The 23,765-nt window shown below is 36.0% G+C and overlaps 1 protein-coding gene across 1 annotated transcript in view; it reads left to right on the top strand.

Moving 5' to 3' along the window:
* The window catches only part of LOC106661873 (neuropeptide Y receptor type 2), a 159,552-nt gene extending 139,040 nt beyond the window's left edge, over positions 1-20,512 (top strand). Inside the window, exons 4-6 of the mRNA XM_024225506.1 lie at positions 1,848-1,985; positions 14,675-14,839; positions 20,374-20,512. Coding sequence (XP_024081274.1) covers positions 1,848-1,985; positions 14,675-14,839; positions 20,374-20,512 — 442 coding nt within the window. The remainder of the gene's footprint in view (positions 1-1,847; positions 1,986-14,674; positions 14,840-20,373) is intronic.
* The last annotated feature ends 3,253 nt before the right edge of the window (positions 20,513-23,765 follow it).

Here is a 23,765-nt window from a genome sequence, read left to right as displayed (position 1 = left end):
AACATTCTTATTATAATAGTTTTTCTAAATTTTTTAACACGGTTGTCTTTTAACTTTTATATTGTTGTATAATATAAAATAATATAATATAATAGGGCGTCGGTGGCCGCAAAGGTTTAAGCGTTGACACGGCGCTCATCACTGTAAGGTAAAGGTCCCGGGTTCGACTTTTGATGAAACAGATATAAGAATGTCTGAAGCAGTTGTTCCAGTGGGAAATGACTTGAGGAATTTATTTATGGCCGACTGGGAGTGTACGCCATCTTTATGAACCAATCAAAACTACCGATGTTAAGGGTTGGCATCTTAGTATAACTGTTGCATTGCTCGAGGACTTCTGTGAAATGAAAACGGAAACATAAAAGTTTTTCCCCATCTGAGTCTGAACTGTTGATCGTGCTATTTTGTACACGATCCATTAAGCCATGCGTATGTTCAGTTAGCAACGTTCCATGGTTACTCTTAATATAGAACAATCGGCTCCCTTCCTCTTTCAGCCGTTAATGTTTTAATGAAGATAACTTTTTTCCAATCGTATAGGTCCTCTCTTTTACACCTCAGCTAAAACTTTTTTAATATTGTAGAGAGATAAAAGTTTAGTTGATGTCTCTAAGTAGGGATTTCTTTCAATAGGCCTTATCCCCGATTTTTAATATAAAATGAAAAATACAATTAATAACTTACGTTAAAACTGTATATATTCAAAATCTTTACTTTTTGTGAATTCGTTTTTCATACGATTTATACTACTATTCTATTTACTACTGTTACTAAATAATACTATTATGCTATTCATATATACACATAATACTGTAAAACTATTTACTTAACCTACTAGCTTTTTGTGAATGTGTGTAATTATTTAAGCATTTAAATAATAGGTTTTATTATTACTATTTCTTTCAATTAATTAATCTTTTTATGTAAGGTTTTGGTTGAATGAAAAAGCTAGTGTCACGAGCGGGATTCGAACCCACGACCTTCGGCTCAATACGCCGTTGCTCTACCACTTGAACTATCGTGACTTTGATCCACTCGGACACCAACTCTCCAACTCAACCTACAACCTTTCGAATTTTCCCTCCCTTTTGCCATTTTTTAATGTTGTGATTAATGAGGATTCAATCCTCGGCGACATATGAAGTGGCCACGGGGAGCTGTTTGCGAAGTTATACTTCTTTCTACTCATTAAATCCATTATATTTCGTGGTCTATTGACCAAATTACATATTTCAATTAATTAATGAAAAATAGCAAAAAGGAGGGAAATTTAGAAAAGTTATGGGTTGAAATGGGAGGTTGGTGTCCGAGTGGATCGAAGTCACAATAGCTCAAGTGATAGAGCTGAGGCGTATTTTGCCGAAGATTGTGGTTTCGAATCCCGCTCGTGGCACTAGCTTTTTCTTTTCAACCAAAACCTTACATAAAAGATTAATTAATTGAAAAAAGAAAAAAAAAGATAATGGATTATTGTTATTGGTTGTTGTGAAGACCTGTTGAGTCTGGAGTTTTATTAATCGGTTCATATAAATTCACTTTTAGTGACTTCAGTGATTCACTTTTATTATAACATTTATTTATATTTACTGCCATTTTTAATTTAAGGAGTGGGTCAGGCGAATGTTTAAAAAATTATATTCTTCCAGAAAGGGCATATAGATACGAGAGGAAGATTAAAAATTCTCTTTGCTCGAGTCATGGCTCTAATCCCATAAGCAACTTGTTCATTCCTGGCAATTAAAAATATTTTTTTTACGTTTTTCATCTTGAAACGTAACGAATTAAAAGTTTTCCGTGCCTAGGTTTTGCCTTTCATAATCTATCATAATGTTTTTTCTTTGTTGCAGGTACATTCTGCCGCTTGGCGTCACGGCCTATTTATTCGTGAGAATGTCCCATCAGCTTCAGGATCAAGAAGGACCTTTGCCAGTTATGCTGTACGAAGGATCACGCGCTCGTGCATCTACCGGATCGCACGGAATCAGGTGATACTTAGTAAATAAATCCCTTGTAAGATTAGAAAATGCCAATATATTAACACAATTAATATTTAGATATTGATGGTGTTAATAACAATAATACTAAATTTATCGTCTTTCGATTTATATTTCCATTCGACGAATTACATTGTCCTCCCCTCCGTAGTTCCCAGTCAATCACTACAAAATCAGAATAAAAATTTCATAATATATCCCAACCATATAACATTTTCTCTTACTCTTCCCCTCTTTACTCTCCGCAATGTGAAAGCACAAATGAAAAAAGCCTTTTATTTATTTGAAATTCTGATTCTATTGAAATAAGGGCAATAAAAGGTTGTTCACTCTCTTCACCGCTCGATATTTTCTTTTTTCTACATTCGATCTTTCCAAGCCGCCTTATATCAGAACTTCAGAAGGGCTTTCATCGATTTCAAACGGAAAATGAGATTTTAAAAGAATCTTCCAAATTCCACAAAAATTTATTACTTTTTTTTATAAATTAGTTTTTTTACCCATCTATTGGATCCGGCCACTAAATTAGTCCCTGTGGTATGCAAATTTAAGGGATCTTATTAGTTACTTTAACGGCTTTCTTCGACCTTGGCTTAAAAAGGGTTGGCGCAAGGAAGGAAGGTAAATATTTTTCTTATTATAAACACCACTCATTTTTCTTATTATTAATCCTTACTCTAATAGGTCTCCCCATTGCTGATTAATCCTTTTGAATACATTTTCTAATAAAACTATATATAAAATCCATTTACGTTTTAGTGGTCAATTGACCAAGTTACTTCTTTCAATTAATTATTCTTTCTGTGTAGAAAGAACAATCGGTTGAGATAAAAAAGTCAGTGTCATGAGCGGGATTCGAACCCACGATCTTCGGCTAAATACGCCGCTACTCTACCGCTTGAACTATCGTGACTTCGATTACATATACAATACTTTAATAAATAACTAATAAATGTGGGTACAAGGTAATCTATTTGGGTCCTGTAAGTATTTGGGCGATCCAGAAATCTGTGTTGAAACGGTGCTCTGTCCGTAAAGCTGGGTAGAAACTCGTGGGATAGCCTTTCCGTGGTGCTTGTGTCCCATATTTCCTGCCACGAGTTGTCTATCCGAACTGTAGGAAAATCACGGATCTGCTTCCTAGAAGAATCTCGTATCCAAACTCTGACAAATCCATGTTTACCATTGTTGGCTCTTTTTCATCCTTTAGCTGTCGGATTGCAATTACACTTTGGAGGACAATATACAAATGTACATGTGGGGCGGATGTAAGGACTTGGAGGGTGTCAATAGAAACTTTAAATCTGCACGAGGATGAAAGAGGAGAAACCCCTGCTTTGCAATTTTGCTCTCCAGGCTACTCCTCCATATGTGCAACAAGAGTCTCTTAAAATAGGTAATTAACATTTTAATTTTTTTACGAGGGTTCGCAACAGCGGAGGTCTTATCAACCCTCGGGTTGCCATTGTTTTTGAAAAAAATAAGCGATTATGCTTTTATTTCAATTAAGATTCCAAATCGTCTGAAATGAATAAAATTATTTGGTAAGAGATAAATATTTATTTTAATGATAATTTAAATTTTAATGATAATTTACTTAATATACTTAGCGTAATATAAATTTCTAAGAGTTCATTAACTCGTTTCTGAAATGAAGAGACCACAAAGCTTCTTCGCTTGATTTGGAGATTTCTGAAGATCTTGAAGCGCCAAACGTCCCTGAGTGCGATTATCACCTCGTCCATCTTGGCGTTTTGGGTTCGATGAAATTTGCTCCAAAAGACTCGTGACATCCATCCCCAAAACTTCACCTAGCTTGTCCGATCCTGGTACTTTTTGGTATGTAAGGCCGACAATATTGTCCCAGTGAAAACGGCAACCATTTATGTGTAATAAGTCTTTACTCAGAATGCAGATAGTGTCCGGTTTCATTTGCTTAATGTTCCTTCGTAGCTGTACTTGTTTGCTTATTTTAATGCGAGTGATGTAGCAAAAATCTGCTGATATTCTCCATTTCGTGCCTTTTAGTCTGGGGGCAGATTTAAATATTTCCCATTTATCCGATGTGCACGCGAGATTGACCAGCAAAGGACACGGAAAAGTATTCTTGCGGCCTAAAAGTTTCACAGCTGCAATCTCAAAGGATTTGGATAGCTGTAAAACTTCCGCCATAAAAGTGCGAACAATTTCTTCAAGGTTGTCATCGCATTTATAAGATATACCGTAAAAAATTAAATTATTTCTTTGGCTAAAATTATCCGAAGCTTCCACCTGTCTTTCACTCCTTCTATCCACTTCAGTGAGGCGGGCCACACCATTCCTCAGCTCCATATTTTCTTTTTTCGACGTTTTGATTTCTTCAAACATTCTATCAATGTTCTCCTTTAAAATTAATTAAGGTTTTTAGCTGAGATGAAAGAAGTTAATGGCACGAGAGGGATTCGAACCAACGACCTTCGGCTAGATACGCCGCTGCTCTACCACCTGAGCTATCGTGACCTCGATCCGCTCGGACATCAACTCCCCATCTCAACCCCACCTTATGAGTTTTCCCTCCTTTAATGTATTCAAGTCCTGTTTTGTAGGTAAACAGGAGAACTTTTCATCTGCCATTAGGCTAAGCTTACGAACCAAGTCATTTCCCGGATCACTTACTGTCGAGACAGCCGATAGAGACATCTTTGGAGCTTTTACACAGGAATGAAAATACGGGCTTGACGATCCAGGCGAACTTCTTGGGTGTTTTGAGGACTTAGGCGTCGTTTGCATTAAGAGGTTCGTAGATGTGGTGTAGCAGAAATTTTGTCAGGCTGTAACGATAGTTTTGGAGATTTGAATGTTGATATACAGAAGTTAGCTGACACCTCCTGTCTCCAGACCTTATCCAAGGTCAAAACGAGCTGCTTGTTGTTTTGTTCTTTGTTTTGTTTTTGGTCGCCAGTGTCACTGCCCTGAACCCAGGATGTTATCAGACCGACCCTTGTACCGGTTCTACAGTTGGCACGGCAAAGATATGTCAAGAAATTGAATAATTTCACAATTAAAGGACTTACTGTGGGAAATAAAGCAATGTAATTCCACTCCAGTTAGAGAGGAGTCTCTAGGGATTTGGACCTTTTGGACCTCTGCTAATTTTTTACTCAAAGAAATCAATTTTTTCCGCTAGAAAAGGCCAAAGCCAACAGAGTGCACATTAGCATGTCCGCACACGACGGCACCGTTCTCACCAATCGTTATTTACTTAATGTACTCAACGTAATATAAATTTTTAATAGTTCGTTAACTCGTTTCTGAAATAAAAAGACCACAAAGGGCCGAAAAATAACTTCATTTATCTCGGTATATGTCAGGTGGTTACAAGCAAGTGAGTTCTAGAAATTGTTTTTCTCTGTAGCTGAATTAACAACCTTCGACCCTTTTAAACCATTTCTTCTCTATACAGAATACCCCAGAATTATTAATTTTTGTACCCCAAATGATATAAAAATATTTTTCAATTAAAATTCGACTGATTATGCAGAATGCTGCGGATGTTCATGCCAGTTGTGTGCATTTTGTAATTGGCATTGGAAAATTGCTATCACCGGTGTTCAATAACGACCAGCATCTCGCATACTCGACAAAAGTCAATTTCATGAGGGAGAGGAATGCTGTCATAACCTCCTGTTTGAAATATTTACCCCACTCGCCTTAATTTTCCTCCTTGAATTTATTCGCTAATTGGTTTCCTATTAGTATTACATTTTTTCATATAAAATGAAACTCTATGTACACATTTTTTCCTGTTTTCTTAAAAAATAACGCTCGGGAGCAATAATGGATTATACAGGTTTTTTAATCAATAAAACAATTATTATTATCTAATGTTGTTTAAAATACTGGCGTGAATAGAGATGTGCCGCTGTATTTTGTTCATCACATGTAGAACATTTTTCTCAGTCAATATCTCAATGAATGAATCTTAATTTTAATTGACCCGAAAAATATTGAATGTTTTTTTCATTCAATCTGAAAACATAAATAAAATACTTTAAACGAATCGAAACAGGACCATTTTTATTCTAATGTGGATCCTGATACAAGTGAGTCATTAAGAGATAAAAAGAAGGAGGATCGAATATTTCGCCCCTTCTCCGGAACTGCTGATTTCCAAGGTGATTTGGAAACCCTGATTCAGGAAATGTGATGCTAAATTACCCCATGGAACGGAAGACAAACGTCGAATATGTTCCAAATTGAGCAGAAACGCGTTCAGTGATGCCTTAACCCTCATCTGGCCCAAATATCAAGAAAATCCTGATGGAATGCTTTGATTCGTACAAGCCGAATGGAACTCTTTAGTGCGGACGACAACGGTTATCAATCATTCATTTACAATTGTAATGATTTGATTACACACAATACGTTGGGCGAAATTGCAGGCAGTGCGTTCTTAACGGTCGTGAACTAGTGACCAGTGCTTTCACGGTTTTGTAGCTTTACAAAGGAATCCCTCGGGTTCATTGAACAGTGTACATTTCTCGCTAATCCAATCGTTAGATCATTAGAGAATACCGTATATATATCATACCATACATAACCAACCTGTTTTCAGTTACTGAAGAAACCATTCTAAAGATAATTCATGCAAATGATTTTTATTAAGGAAAAATGGTTCGAAGCGAATATCAGCATTATGCGCTATATAAATTATTTTAGTATTATATACTAATTAACTCTTCTGGTAACTTTAAAATAGCTTTCAAAAACTATAAAACAATTCACACACTTTTTTCGAAAAATTAAAGATCCCACACCAGTAACAAGAAAATCTGATGTAATTTACAAAATCAATTGTTTAAATTGTCAACTTACATCGGTATCCCGATCCCTGGATGATATCCCATACATTTAACAGTTTTCACCCACGCCTAAAATTTACACATAAAATCGAAAACTAATTATCATACAGAAAGGATCTTTGACTGTATTAAGGTACATCGAGGATGTTTTTCCGGAAGCTGTAGCCCCATTCGCTCCATTTAATGGAGACAACTTCGTGTTAATGCAGGATAATGGTCGCTCGCACGTAGCTCGAGTGGTCTTCCATTACTTGCAGGATGTAGGGATTACACTATGAATTGGTCAGCACGTTCTTCTGACACGAATCCTATAGAACACTTATGGGACATGACAAAGAGTCGGATTAGACATCGTTCGCAGCCCCGAACAATCGTTGAACATCTTCAAACCGCGCTTGTTGATAAATAGGATTATGTCTCACAAGACGAAATCCAATCGCTTATTTACTCGAGCCCTAGGAGAAATATGACTCTCCATGAGGAGGTAATACAAGTTATTAAACGCAAAACCAGGTAATAAATTGTTAGTTAAATTTTAATCGATCACTAAATGATTTCCATTGTTTTGGTGAATTTTCTTACAAACCATCATAAATAAGGAATTTTGATTAAAAGCCATGAAGTTCTGATCTCGTTTAATTTGGTTTATAATAAAATAAGGTACAACGATAATTTGGAGGTCGTGAGATGCGGCCTGGTTTTACAAAAACTTTTTCTATATCGTGCCAACGTTTCTATCTTTATTGAGATCATCTTCAGGGCCTGGGATTTATAAACATTGTTTAACTTTTACAAATATATGTAGGATTTAAAAAACGTTAGAGATTTTAGATTCAATCAATATATTTGTACTCACTAACGACAACAATTCTCAAAATTCTCAACCCTTTCAGATATTCAACAGTACTACTACATTGAACACAGAAAAAAATAGATGAAAAACAACACAGAAGATGTAGAATTTAATTCTAACCTAACATAAAAGCACAAAAACCGAGTAAAAATCGAAAACATGAAAACATGTAAATGTTCATGAACGTTGATTCCACTTCACAATATAATTGAATGTCTTTGAAAAGGATGTGACTTACAGTCAATTATATATAATACTGCGATTGGGTTTGGCACCAGGGCCTTCTGTGGAAGTTGAAGGGCATCCTACCCAGTACCCACTACCTCCTAAAATCGAACGTGATTAACGATTACTTTAGAGTTAGACAGGGCATATAAGCTGGCATCCCCAAAGGGAGTATTCTTGGACCTCTACTTTACACAATACTGCTGACTAACAATCCTATACCACAAGAAACAATGTTCTCGACTTTTGATGTTGATACGGCAATCACCGCATAAAGAAATGTTCAAAACCATTTGCAGTCCTGCGAGGTTTGGTCTAAAAAGTGGAGAATTAAAATAAATTCAACGAAGACCCAGTACATTAACTCAGTCGTATTACACTGCCACCTGTTTACGTTTACAGGATTTTACTACCCACTGCCGAACACGAACCTTACGTGGGACTTCATAAGGACAAACGACTTACTGAAATCCGCACTCAAGACTAAAACAAACTAAAAGACGTTACAAACTGTTATCGCCATTACTTAGATAGACGATCAAAACTTCCAATTAGCTACAAAATATTGATAAACACTATGGTTCTCAACCTGGAGCTCTAGGTAAACCAAGCGTACAAACCTCTTCTACTACTACGAACTACAACTCTCCATGCAAACAAGCATTCCAATAAACAATCCTAAAAATTGTTAACCCTTTTTTAAGTATCAAACCTCACCCCTATACTCCTTAATATTCCCTGCCTTAAAAAGTAGCGAAAACCGTATAAAAAATTCCATCTTTCCCTTTCCATGCAACCCGATGCCTTGGTCTGTGAGCTCACTTCCACTACCGTCACCGATAATCCTCCTCGTCAATTGAAACGCCGATGGTAATGATAAGTCCCTGCGTATTCAAATTTTTTCCTTACAAAACGGCCTTCTAAGAAAACTCCTAGATCTGTCTGTAGATTGTTGTGCCAGTTTTGTTTTGTTTCTATATTATGCAGGGCTGTAAATAGAGTAAGCAGGGTGCTTCGCTGCTAGTCGTACGATAAAGTTTGTCAGATGTTTCATGCCACAAAAGCATAAAATAATTCAACGTATTGTGTTTCTTCAATATGTTTATTGTCTCTTTTTTATGTGTTTTGTTTGATTTTTACTCGTTTTTTGTTAGGTTAGAATTAAGTTTTTCTGTGTTGCTTTTTCATCTGTATTAAATGTACGTTGTTTTATGCGATTTTTCTGCTTTGGTTTTTCGCTATGTTCAGTTTCTCTTTTTTTTGTGTTTTGTTCGATTTTTACTCGTTTTTGGTGCTTTTTTGTTAGGTTAGAATTAAATTTTACAACTTCTGTGTTGTTTTTTCATCTATTTTTTTTCTATCTTCAATGTATTTTACTGTTGAATATCTGAAAGGGTTGGGAATCGGATTATGGTTCATACGAACTTTTTTGTTGCATTTGAGATGTTGAAGCACCTGACGAACTTCGTAAGCAGCCTGTTGTAAGTTGCTCAATTGTGTGCCAGTAAGTTTTGACGTACTGAATGTGCATTAATATTTCTAGGATTACAATTTTTACTAGTTTTGGTACGCCATAGAATAATTTTGAACTTTTCTGTGTTGTTGCGAGCTAATATTAGTCTTTAGGGCTACAGATAAGTTTTAGGGCTAATTTTAAAAAAATCCATACCGGGAAGTGCAATACAAATTTTTGAATTCGAGCTCGTCAACGGTAAATTATAATTCAAAAATGTCTGGTTATTTTTTGAAAAAAAATCGTTTTGACTCCTATTATGTGTGTATGTCGGTGAATTTTACGAGTTTTCCATTCAACAAACATTCCATGATAATTTTCCAATATTTTTCCTTGACGAGGAAAAAATATGCAAGTGCAAAGGCGAAATCGAGTTTTGATCTCCTTGAAGGAAGAAAATCCCAAAGTACAAAATGAAACGAGTCGATTCTTTTCTGTCTTTCTTTCCGAAATTTTAGACTTGATTAAAACAATTGTAGCTTGACCCTGCGTTAAAAACCATACAAACCGTGCACTCCCCATTAGATAGATGATAGATTAGCTAATGCTTAGGTGTAGTTAGGATTTACAAAGTGCATTAAAATATTTCAACTAAGGCCTAACAGTCGCCGAACATATTTTGGAATCTTTTCTATTCTGGTAAGATCTGTTTCAGCATCAATAATTTTTAGTGAGTTGACGTGCCTTTTCTCAAAAAAGAAGTAGACTTTTGTCTGAAAGCTCAATGCAAGTTCTCTACTTGTTTTCTGCTGTCAGTTTACTCTGTAGTTTTTTAATCAGTTTGATACCATGAAATCGTGAAATACACTTTCTTTTACAAATTTATGGCATAGTTTATTTCCTTAAAGGCCCTACGTGCTGGCATTTCGGTTATATATCCACGTCAAGTCTTCATGATGTATTAAACATACCGTTATCAGTTAGAGCACTAAAAATGTTTATATGATAATTACCTATAAACCGTAATATTTATTGGTGACGATATTTTTATTTCGACCTCAACAGTTTAACTTCTGATTGTCCTTCTAGGATAATAGGCCATCTCAGAAAATTTATTGGTGACATGTGGTTTGGTTATCCTAGTTTGCAGTTCGACCTTTTCTGCGGCTTTCATGTGTGTATTAATTTATCATATTCATTAAGAAAAGTTGAATTTTTTTTCAAATTGAAAGGCTGAAAATCGTCTGACAGGCCAAAACAGCGAGCCGCCAGACCAGGATGAACGTAGACGTACAATCAACACGGTTAGTGCCGTATCTTGGAGTATGTGTATTCACTCGGCTTTCCCTTCACGAGTGATTTCTAACTTCAACTGCTTGGATCTCCGCTCCGGGAAGATTGAAAACACGTGTCCCTTGGGTTTTCTTAAGGAGTAATTTGCTCCTTTTACCCCTGCTGTCAGTCCTTTGCGGCTATTTAGTTGACAGTATATCGCCTCTTCTTCACCTCCATGAATATATGCTTCAATTTTCCTGATTTTTAATGGAGGATGTTTTTAACTTTTCCTGAAAAACATTTCTACGAAAAGCTCCTCTAAACTTAACACTGTCCCAGATTTTCGGGTAACGTCCGACGATGAATTTTTTAAGATTTCCTGCTCCAGCCGTGAAGCCCCACTCTTATCAGCCTTTTGTTTCAAAATGCCTTGCACTGGCCGTTACATGTTCACATTGCTAAAACTGCTGAATTAAATAAGTCGTAAAACTTCTTTTATTGGAATTGTTTCACTAATTTACTCAAGTTGTAAATCTAATTCTAGAAAATTATGCGTGACATTATGTCCAAATCGGATATTTTTTCCTGGTTCCCTTTATGTTTATGAATTTTTATGTCATACTTGGAATATATAACCAACAGGTCGGCTTTTAAGTCGACGTTTCGATAATTTGTGCAGAATTCTTTTCTATAAATCATATTTATTTATTTAACGATTAAACCCTGATCGCTGTACATAAAACCACGAAGCGGTAAAGTGGAGAAGGTTTGTGAGGCAGATGTGCCAATATGGTTGTAGTAAACCCCATCTTCAATCCAAATGTTAGTTGCTTATAAATTATAACAAAACTATTCACGAAATAACAGTTATCAGCTATCAACCAACAAAAGAAGGATAATTTTTTTTACATTACTTTTTTTTTGTACGAGGGTTCGCAACAGTAGAGGTCATATAAACCCTCAGTGTGCCGGTGTTTTTGAAAAAAAAAAAACATTTGTGAGTATGTCGGGTTCGAATTCAGGGCCGTTGGATTCGAACCAGATCCCTTTACCTTACAGTGATGAGCGCCGTGTCAACGCCTATATCGACGCCCCCTGGCATTACCATTTGTTCAAAACTTAAATTAGATGCATTACGATTTTATCATTTGACACTGTTACATATATCTTGAGAGGAACCAGCAATCATTGTTGCTCTACCGACTTTTGTAAATAGTTACATAGATACAATGGTAAGAAATGTTGGGCGTGGAAACGTGGAAAATTTGTTGGGGATTAGGTTTTTAACTAAGGATATTTAGAGGTCATTGTGAATAATAGCGGTGATAACGTAGTAGGGAGTAATGAAGGTTATGAGGACTTTAGATTGGAAGGACTTTATTTTTTGGAGTTTCCTATATTCTAATCAATACGTTCATGTCGGTTTCAGTAGTGTCTTGTAAAGTTTAGTTTATTTTTTCTTGATAATGATTTGTGTAGTAGTCCTCGTTTGATTAATTACTGTCTTTTTAGTTTGTGTATATCGGCTCGATGTTAGACGTAAGTCGAGATGAAACCCAAGGTATCATACACAGTACAGTTTTAGTGATTGATTATTGAGAAATAATTGTATTGTGGGTTCAGTATTTAAAAGAATGTGGTACATATACTCCATTCCGCCAGAACTCCATTCAACTATTAGCTGCACATGTGACTAAGCACCTCTGAAGAACTTGCGGGTTCAATATCACAAAGTTAGTACAGCTGTGTTGTCAGTTATAAGTTTGGAACACCAAAGGCCGTTTAAAAAAAAAAATATTTACTTTAAAACAGAGAAGATTACAGAACAGAAATGCGAGAGAATCGTCAGAAAGATGTCGTACGTCCGAAGAACGGAGAGAAATACTTGCTGTTAAAGATAAGCGCCGGGTTTATATGAACTCGTAATGCAGAGTCAGCTGGGGTAGTTCCTTCAACTCTTAACTCTCGGCGAGGGGAGTGGAGAGTGTAGTCGGGATATCTGAGGTGTATATGAAGTATAGGATTGGTCCGACCACCCTGCCCTGCAGCACCCCCACTCACAGAGGTCAATATTCTAAGTAGTCCGAGTAGAATACAATTCAATTTCGTCAAAGGCAATTTTAAATAGATAACCTAGTATCTCTGCCCGTTTACTTTTTTCGGGTAGTAAAAAATTATTTAATCGTTACTAAACAGGAAAAAGATTTTATAAAACTTATTAATAATCTACTAAACTCGTTAGCACATTTAGCAAAGGAAAAAGGCAAAAGGTATTTTACGTACATTCCTGCCACCTTTCCTCATCTTACATGATATAATGATTGCGTAAATACCTTTATAGTATTATTTATTTATATTATGTATTTATTGAACAAGAGAAATTCACTATTGCTATTTCTGTATATTAGTTTTCATTGTTAAAATAATTCAATTTTTCGTTACCAAATTAAGTTCAACTTGGAAATAAGTTCATTCAAGTTGGACTACCTACGATTTCTCAAGCATCTTTTTCCACCACGCATCTCTAAGATTTCGGGGGAAATTTAGAGGCGTCGAGATAAGTGTCAACTGTTGGAAGGTAAAATAATGGATCTCGCGGTGACAACGATGAATCTTCATAAGTTATCAACATTTTCCTTCCAAGCGTCGACCCATAAAAAAAGAATAGGGCGAAATAAATTTCCAACCACGCGATTGTATGTTTTACCCCTCCACCCACTACACTTCCCTCCCGATAATATTTTATTGCTTTTCGTAAACGACCTTTCAAAATAAACGCCTCTCTTGTATTTGCATCATTTTTCATACATATTACAATTTCATACGCCTCCTGAACCGGAAATTCAACCGTACAAATAATTTAAAACATGATGTGGGCTTTATGGTATATTGATGTAATCATGTTTTCTCAACCGGCGCCATTATATTGTCATAAAAACTGATTGAAACTATATCTCCATGAAAATCGAGTAAAACGTTGAGCCATTTCTCAATAGAAAAATAGTGAATATAAATTACAGAAACATTTTGTCGTCCTGATTGCATTTTTCTTAAAATTATGAACTATCTACAATAATTCTTTTAAACAATAACCCCTTAATAACCACAAATCCATCATCCTCCAATAGACCAATAAGCCTCTTTCCTAATTTATCCAAATCTTAGAATCAATCATTTCAGTGTGGCACTCCGGTCTCATTTTAAGCTAAAAAATTATCCTCCTTCATAACTACTATCACGACCTGAACTCCTTCTCTGAGACCAGTTTAAATAGAAAATCAGCTTAGTTTGTTCCCGCATCATGCAAATCTAGCGTTCCTTGGTCCAACCAGTCTTCCACGCTGTTGACAAACACACACATTTTAACCCAGAAATCACAACCTACATGGAAACTAGGGCGATCCTATCCGCACGTTCCGACTCTTCACTAGCAACAGAAGCCATCCAAAAACAACTAGACCTCATTATCGACCGGTGAACATTGCATACTAAGTTAAACGAGCAAACAAGCCAATACGAGACGACAGACCTGCCCACGAGAACACACAAACAAGGTTAATCCCTCCATCTAATCAAGTCCTCTACTTTACTTGGATAGCAGGCCTACATGGAACCCACATTCAAGACTAAAGAGACACGATGTCAACCAAGTATATGAACATCTCGGAAGTCTGCTCTAAGCACATCTAACTAACAGCTTAGACCAATTTAGTTTTACGTAGTTGAGCGGATCTCGAGACTGTCTATTCTAACCCTATCCTATTCCCAACTATGCAAATTCCGGCACTGGCTAGCTCCTCTCCTCACTGCCCATGGTCTGATAGATCAATCAGTATCGGACTGTATTTTTGGCTCGACGAATATTTCTGTACAATTATCAAAAAAAAATTTAAAAGATTTGATGATATTTGAAAACATTTATCACTATAGAAAATTTGACGAGTGTTGCATGGTTTATTAATTATTAATTTTAATACTATTCAACATGTTATGACGAGATCTTGTTTTTTAATTTAATTGTTGGTTTTTTTAGGAACGGAGAAGCACATCTGTCCAGCGGTACTCATCGATACAGGTCTAATAACCAAGGACTATACCAGGCTGAATTAGATGTCAGGAAGGAAAAAAGGACTCACAAATACCTTGGAACTATCGCTACCATCTTTGCTATCTGCATGTGCCCGCTCATGATATTGAGGTAATATTAGTTAAATTTTTAAAAAAATTAATCCGATTTCGAACTTTTCAGTAAAAAAAAATTAATCCAATGTCGAAGAGTTTTCCCCATAACCGCGGTGCACTTCATAGTTAAAAGAAATATTAGAATTTCCAACCGCGATTAGGAAATTACTAGACTTCATGTGGCTCATTATCTTTCGTCATCATGCATGAGAAAATATCTCTCCTCCAAATTAAATTGAACGTATGATAGCACATTAGCAATCTACTTATCTACTTAGTCTCTTAACGTATTCTATTAATCCGATAAAAACAACAAACTTTTCATCAATGAATTACTTACTTTTGCAGTCCATCTCCCTCGTGAAAAACGGCATTACTAAATAATCAGTTTAAGCACATACTCGAGATTTGCTTTTAATCTTGTTGATAAAGGTTTACATAAATGTTTCCCTACTAAAAGTTTTATTTAGCGTTATGGATTATGTCAAAACATGCAATTTAATTATTACGCTTTAATAATAAAAAATTAAATATTTTTATTCAGATTTTGAAGTAGCCCAATGATATCCGATTTAAAAAAAAATATGAATATTATTTGGGTGTTCAGCTATTGTCAAAAACAAATGTCCAGTGACGGTACATCTATAGTGGATTACAATGCCGTAAACTTCGTGGTTTTATCTTAATGCTTACAAAAGCTGTGATTTGTTTGTGTGTTTATTTAAAAAAACACGTTTCTTTACATAAAACCTGCATTTTCTCCACGCTAACGTAACTTTTCCATGTGACCCTATATTTTAGATTTACCACCTAATTTCCTTTTAGATGAGTCCACTTTTGCTCTAAATAAATAAATCACTGTTCATACATCATGAAATTTGAAATGGTAATTTTGGATCAGCTTCTTTAAACCGTACCTCCCTTACATTACCTTTTTTAAATGTCAAACCAGCCAAAAGGTTCAACGTTTCTCCAACAGTTTATTCGAAACTTCGATTACTTGTTTATTTCTTTTGCTTTTTCTTTTATCTTCAATTTCAGTTGGAAGTTGGAAAAACGTTTTCGGAGACGTATCCTGAGAATTAAGTGCATGGCTCAAGATTAATAATTAGAACATGCATTCTGAAATAATTTATTATTAAAGAAACAAACTGTTTTTCAGAATTCAAAATTAACACATTTTAAAAGAACAAACTTCTTACGTTTGATAAAAAAAAAGAATGTGAGCCAAACAGTTAAAAAAAAGTTAGATAGTTAAAAATTGCCGTAGAGGCAATGAGAAAGGGAGCGAGATTTTGATCTAGAAAGAAAGGACATTTTGAAAACCAAACAAAATAGCAGGTTAACTTTTTTTGTCTCACCTTCTTTTTTACCAAACGTAAGAAGTTTGTTCTTTCAAAATGTGTTAATATTATTCTGAAGAACAGTGTGTTTCTTTACTAATAAATTATATAACGTAAGGGAACAAGTGTTTAAAGAGTGTTTCATGATGTTTGGGCTGTTATTTTTTTAAGTAGACTGGCAATTTTAAGTACACAAGTGGAATAATCTAAAAGGAAATTCGTTGCTAAATCTAAACAGGGTGTCAAAAGTTGGGAAAAGTTAGGTTAGAAAGGAGAAAATTTAAGTTTTATGTAAACAAACATATTTTTCTTAAATAAAAACAAAAAATCGTAACTTTTACGACTTTCTACTCCACTTTAGATGTACTGTCACCGAAAAATTGTTTACCACTCTCTATTAAAAATATTTATGCAATCAATTTTTTTTAACCGCCGGGTTGCCGGTTTTGGAAATAAATGCAGGGCCGCTGGATTAGGACCCGGAACCTTTACCTTGTTGTGATGAGCGGCCACGGATACCTACAATTTAACCTGTTAAATTATGTTAAGTTATTGTGTTATTATTATTGTGCGAATACACATGAGCCAACGTTTCAATATTTTCAACCACCATGATAGCAGTAGATAGCGTTACTAAAAAACATTAAGTGATTTTTTTAAAGCCAAAAATAAGTAAATAGGCAGGATTGTTCGATTGTTTGTTTGAAAGTGCGTCTGATGGAAGTGAAATTTATAGCAAATTGTTTCTGTCTTTCTAATGCCTGTATTATCGCTTCTATTATAAGCAACTAATATTTTACCACCAAACCCTAACCTTCAATGTGTTTACAAAATTGCATACTGTCACACAGGTTAGCACATCCCAGACCGCGCTATTATTTCTATTTCGAAACGAATAGCACACATGAATCACAAAAATTTACGCCTGTTATTTCTCATTTAATTAAATTATTCGTAGAGAAATAATAAATTAGCCTTGAATAACTCCCAGCTTAGCTACAAGGAAAATCCATTGAATAAGATTTCAATTTGTCCCGCTTTCGCCATCTTTTTACGATGCTTTCTTCCTCACTCTAATTTGTTTCTTCCTTTTTGATTCATTTGTGAAAACTCCCATTACGCGCAACCAAAACGTGACTTTAGGAAAAAGTTTACGAAGTAGCACACTGGCACAACGGTCTGCAGAGTTTAGGAAATTATTACAATTTGGACGTCGTCTATACATCCATTATATTTAGTGAACCATATTATGACCAAATTACTTCTTTCAATTAATTAATCGGGGACCGCGGTAGCCGAGTGGTTAGCATGACAGACTCTCACGCCGCGGTCGTCGGTTCGATTCCCACCGTCGCCTCTGGCCCTTTTTTCACGATAACCCCCCCAATTTGAACACGCATATAAGAATTGTCACCATGGCTAATATGCATAGATCATAACGCAAAAAAAAAAAATTAATTAATCTTTTTAGGTAAGGTTTTGGTTGAAGTGAAAAAGCTAGTGCCACGAGCGGGAATCGAACCCACAACATTCGGTTCAATACGCCGCTGCTCTAACCACTTGAACTATCGTGACTTCCATCCACTCGGACGTTTGTAAAATGGTAAATGAGTAAGAGTTGGTGTCCGAGGAGATCGAAGTCGCTAGCTCAAGTGGTTAGAACAGCGGCAATATTGAGTCGAAGGTCGTGGGTTCGAATCCCGCTCGTGACACTAACTTTTTCATTTCACCAAGACCTTGCATAAAAAGATTAATTATTTGTGTGTGCGCGCGCGCGTGTGTATGTGTGCGCGTACGTGTGTGTGTGTATTATTTTAGCAATTTTGGTGCTCATGTTTGTTGTGCAATCAATATTTTACCATCATTTGAAATTACAGTCCTGAATTATACATCAACATTTTATTTAATTAATATTTCAAGTCACTTTTAATTCACTTTTAATTTTTTCCATATCAGTTTAAATCAAAAGCCATAAATCAATCAAAAGGGGTTCGTGTTTCAAACAATCATCCATTCAATATATTGACATTTTTATAACAAAAGGAAAATTCCTGTCATAGAGGAGGGCTTAACGTCCAACTACGTTGTTGACATTTCTGCATTACCAGATACATATAACTTTGCATGGGCTTGGAGAAAACAATCTTTGAGATGCTAAATATCAAGCACTGCGCTCAATTGACTTCAAGATAGTTTATACAGTATCAAACGTATGCTTTTAACCTGGCACTAACTTAAAGGAGTTAATCGCCCTTTAACGTTTAGCAATAATAATTCAATTACGTCTCGCTAATATGCTTCAGCTTTTGGTTAATTGTCTCCCAAAGCCGGGATTAATCCCGAGTTAATTGCCGATTAAAACGATATTGTATGGTGCACCTGATGATTCATTTCACTTTCAAAATCAAATGATTATAAAATATCTAAAAATGAGATTAATACTATAAACATAAAAGTTTTATCTCATTTTTCATTAATAAAATTATCATAAATTGCGAAACAAGTAGAGTCGGAACATGAAAGTAAACCGTTTGAAATTAACAGAAACGTTCAATTAAACTTGAATCATGTTGGCTAAAATCGCCCATTTAAGCCGTGCTTAAGTAATTAATACTCTTTTTAAGATAATGACTTACCCTGTACAAATAATGGCATGAAATCATGATTTTTTGTCAATAATACGGATGTAGTAACAGTTATGTATTTGCTGGAGGATCTGAAGTTAACAATTCTGTATTCAATTTGATCTTATTTTCAAAGAAGCCGTTCATATAAAAATGTCGTTCTATCCCGACTTCCTTCCCCACCCCTTCAAAATCCAACGTAAAACAGCAATATATCGCTGGCACTCTCAACACGACACACAAGAATGTCACAATTACGCAGAAAACAAACACTTTGAGTGAGTAGCAATACTTTGATTGAATATAAAATTTCTATCAATGTATTTGTATAATTTAAACAATGTTTGTAAATTCCCGGCCCTGAAGATGATCTCAATAAAGATCGAAACGTTGGCACGATAAAGAAAATGTTTTTCTAAAACCTACGGATGCTGGGGGTTTTTAGGGGTGGTTTTAGCCTGCATTCCAGGGCACGTCGGACTGGAGGGGAACGACAGAACGGACCTGGCCGCGAAGGCGGGTACTCTCGTTCCTCTCAGTGATGATGTTGAGACCACCCCGATACGGACTGACGACGTTAAGAGAGTAGTGAAAAATATGATATTAGAAAAGTAGAAGCGTCGTTGGGCCGACTCGACTGACGCGCAGGTGTCCGTCAAGCTGATGGTCAACCGGAGGGGATATCTCGAAGGGAAAGCGTTGTCCTGACCCGCCTGACGATGGATCACACATGTGCGACTCATGGGTACCTGTTGGTCGGTGCTAGTCGACCCAGGTGCCCAGCATGCCAAGATAACAGACTCACGGTGTCTCACGTGTCGGAGGGGTGTCGCAGCCTGCCCCCGTATAGGGACCGAAATGGAATACCGCCGGATTATAGGAGAATGCTCGAGGATGGCAGCGAGTTTAAAGAAAAACTTTTTAGATTTGTGAGAGATATTAGGATAATGGGTTGCATATAGTGGGGTATTTATTTCATTGGTTAAAGTTTAGCTTAAGTTTATGTTAGAATAGGAGTATGATGGGTTGCGGTGCAGCATATCATTTCAAGGCTCCACCGCTTCTCCGCCAAGCCGGGTCGGGGTGGAATATCGAGAACCCTCCGGATATGAGGATAGGATATGACTAGTTTTAGGGAACGAAAGGGCGCCCAAATGACCAAAGAAGTAGTTGGCGCCCCATCAGAGCCAAACCACGGAGTCGCTCAGGCACCAAGGTGGGTGACCCCCAGATCCATCGGGGAGAGGCCAGAGGCCTCCTACGAGGTCTCGTAATTCTAATTCTAATTCTAAAACCTACGTCACACCAGACCACATCTCACGATCTTAGACTCATTGACTAACGGTCACTAAACACCACACACTTATGTTTAAATGTTGGACCAATAAGAACACCTAATATATTTGGATTCGTATTTACATTAGAAGAAATCAATCTGCTATGTGAAACTTAGAAAAGGAAACTTGAAATCGTAATCTTTAAAAGAACAAGATAAAGAACTTGTCAAAGAACCGTTCAAAGACTTTTTCACAATAATAAATAACAATTCATTTGGTTAATCATCTTTATTCGTTTGATTTTAGAGTTGCGAAGTTGGCACTAGTCGAGACGTATGACAACAGCGGCCATTTTGATATCACATACACTATGTTCGTGTGGATCGCATTTCTTCCGACAGCAACCACCCCAGCCCTCTACGCTGCATGGAGAATGAGCAGGTAATACAAATAAGGTTATTTATATTTTAATAACAATCGCGTATAGAATGTTTTAAACAATAAAATGGCTTCCCTATCTAAAAATCTAAAGCGGTTTTAATTCAAACCCAACTAACCTAATTTTAATTACTCTTCGCAAAGAAACATTTTCATTAGGCTTAATTTGCTCTGGGAGTTAGTTGGAATCACTGGACGAGAAGGGAGTGCTGAAAAGTTCAACAAGTTCTGTTCTTCCCTACAGACTGTGAATTGGAAAGGGTTGACATTGAAGCCCTGGTCTACCTTTTTTTATAATTATTCGATGCGTTCCAAACAAGCCGAATAGGAATAATCCAGGAAAGTAATCAATTTTCAAGTTAAAACAAAGTAAATTGAATAATAGCCACCCCAGAACAGGGGAGAAAAGTTAAAAACAATTGTGAAGTGGTAATTACTAGCTTGAGATAATAGAGTAATTTGATCTCCCTCTCTCTCTCCCCTCTCTCTCTCTCTCTCTCTCTCTCTCTCTCTCTCTCTCNATCATCCAACACAATATATTCTGTAATGGGAGCATATTAAAAATTATTTCTACTACAGACTTTCTTTCTTTTTTCTTTCTTTTTTCTTTCTTTTTTTCTTTCTCTCTCTCTCTCTCTCTCTCTCTCTCTCTCTCTCTCTCTCTCTCTCTCGTTTCATGTAACTTTAATGTTATTTGTTCTTGACCATATATGGTTTCCCTTATTTCCAATTAATTAAATTTCAAATATTCAGAATTTTCAACCATTAAATCACCACTTCAAACTTTAAATGACTTTTTATTGAAGAGGTTTAAAATTCCAAATTAAATAAGACAAATTATGTAAAGTTAAAGTACATAAAATAATTCGTTTACGTCTCTCTCTCTCTTCTCTCTCTCGCATTACCGAAAACGAAAAATATTACATTGGTTTTTTTTAAACATCCGGAACTTTCAATAATTTAAGTAAATTGTCGGAAAAGCCCAATGGAATTGTCCGGATCGTCGATCGTTTTCCATATGCCGCGAGCCTTTATTGCTCTTGCCCAGTTATTCATGTGCGGTAACCAGATTAATTACACTATATGACTTTTTCACTTTCAAAAGCTGTTAAAACCACCAACACGTTGTATTCTGTACATATGCTGCACTGAGTTGTATTGATTTGAATTTGAATTGGAACTCATTATCGTTCTATTTTTCCGATCTCAGCGGTTTCTCCATTCTTATTTTACAACATTCGAAACTAATGGCCTTAAATCCGCTGTTCGTTCAGGATGGGACCTCTTTGGCCGCCTGTCTTCTTGTTCGTTCCCGGCCCTAAGTGGCCAGAAACACACGCCAACACGACCTTCCTCCCATCTGTCTCGATCCCCTTTAATTGCTGTTTTATTTTGTTGCTTGAGGGTCTTCTCCGGACCGCACTGAACGAGTCGGTACATAATAAAAAGGATTTATCGGATTGACTTTTTATGATGTTCACTGCGTGGGATATGGTGTTTAGTTCCGCCGTATACAATTTGTTTATTTCTTCTTCTGTATACTCGGCACACCCTCTGCCATTTTGGACCTGTCTGCAAAGACATGTCTGGCATCTCTGTATTCTTCTTTAAGTCCTTCAAACATGACTTTATCTCCATAGTGGGGTGTCTCGTTTTTCTTTAATTTTTCCAAATCACACCGTACGGCGAAGGATCGTTTCAGCTAGCTTTTCTGCCTCCACCTACCTCCTCTAATAACCCCCGCGCCTCTAATAGTTCCTTGGTTTTTATAGCCAGCGGGCCTCGTACGGGTCTTCACGAAGGCGTATCTTTCTCTGGAGTTAGGGTCCAAAAGGGTCTTATACTTTTAAATCTGTTGTTAATGTTGTATTCTGTTCTCATAATGTAAATTATGTATTGTATTTTTTAATTATTTACTTATTAAAAAGTAAAACTGGTTTACACGACAGAGTGAAAATTAGCAAAACATTGATGTTATATTTTTCTTTGAACAAGGCCATTAGGTTATCTATGAAAAAAAGAGGTCGTGTGACAGGTTTTGTCGAGTTAAAAGGTTTATCGATTAAATTGCACCCTATCAATTATGTGTCTCAAAAGCTTCATTTTTATCATCACAATGGCAGTTTTATTACAAAAAACAATACCTCGTTTACCTCTTAAACCGTTTTTCAGCGTCGAACTATATCATACTTTAATAAATCCATTCAAAAGAAATATTAAAACAATATGAATTTTTTACTTAATTTTGAGAATGCAAATTAAATTATAAGAGTTAAATCTTTTTTATACAAGTGGATGTTTGTTCTTTTACAAATAATAATTTCGTAGTATTAAAGAATCAAGTATCAGAAATCAGAATCTGTAGTAATTTCAGAAAATAAAGTGATATTTCTGGAATGCACTGCAATGAAAAGGCCATATCCTTGAACTTTTAATAATGTGAATATACGCTGGTCGATATTTACTCATCTCGCGATAATTACTTTCATTATTAATATCAGATTAAGCTGTATTACATTTTCACATTTTTGGCGTTGCAAAATATACATAAACTTTAATTACGCCCCGGATACATTCGCACAAAAAAATCCGGTTGTAGCAATACTTTCTAAGGAAAAAACCACTGATTGGTACCCCGGACTTTCCTGGTAGGAAGCGAAATAATAAAGATTACTTCGAACTAGACAACCTGGATTCCAGGTGTTCGAAGATATTTATTGTTCGACACGGCTTACTACGCCTTTGTCCTTGATTCAGACCATTTAGACAATTAAGAAGCAAGGTAGTCAAGGGAGAATCAAGTTCCCCAGCGATATTGTCGAGAGAACAAGGGGGCTAAATTGGCCATGTCCATAGCGACTATGCGAATATGAAGTCCCATCGATCCTCTTCAAAAATATATGTGTGCAATATATTTTCAGCTTGATACAGATCTCTTCGATTTGGTCATCTCACATTTTCATCTTTCCGCCACGTTTAACGAACAAACTATATTTTCCCGTCTACCTGTATATGATATACATAAATCTGTATCCAACAGTATGTCCAGAGTGTATTTTGTTTATATTTCGCTCAACCACAAATAATAATAATAATAAAATCAATTATATTGAGTGGTCAAAATTACTTCTTTCAATTAATGACATTAAATAGTTTTTGTTGAAATGAAAAAGTTAGTGTCACGAGCGGGATTCGAACCCACGACCTTCGGCTAATTATGCCGCTGTTCAAACCACTTGGGCTATCGTGAATTCGATCCA

The sequence above is a fragment of the Cimex lectularius genome, unplaced genomic scaffold, assembly GCF_000648675.2.
Source record: "Cimex lectularius strain Harlan isolate CLEC.00 unplaced genomic scaffold, Clec_2.1 scaffold34, whole genome shotgun sequence".
Lineage (NCBI taxonomy): Eukaryota > Metazoa > Arthropoda > Insecta > Hemiptera > Cimicidae > Cimex > Cimex lectularius.
The sequence above is the reverse complement of the archived record's forward strand: the minus strand, read 5'-3'. Positions and strand labels throughout refer to the sequence as shown.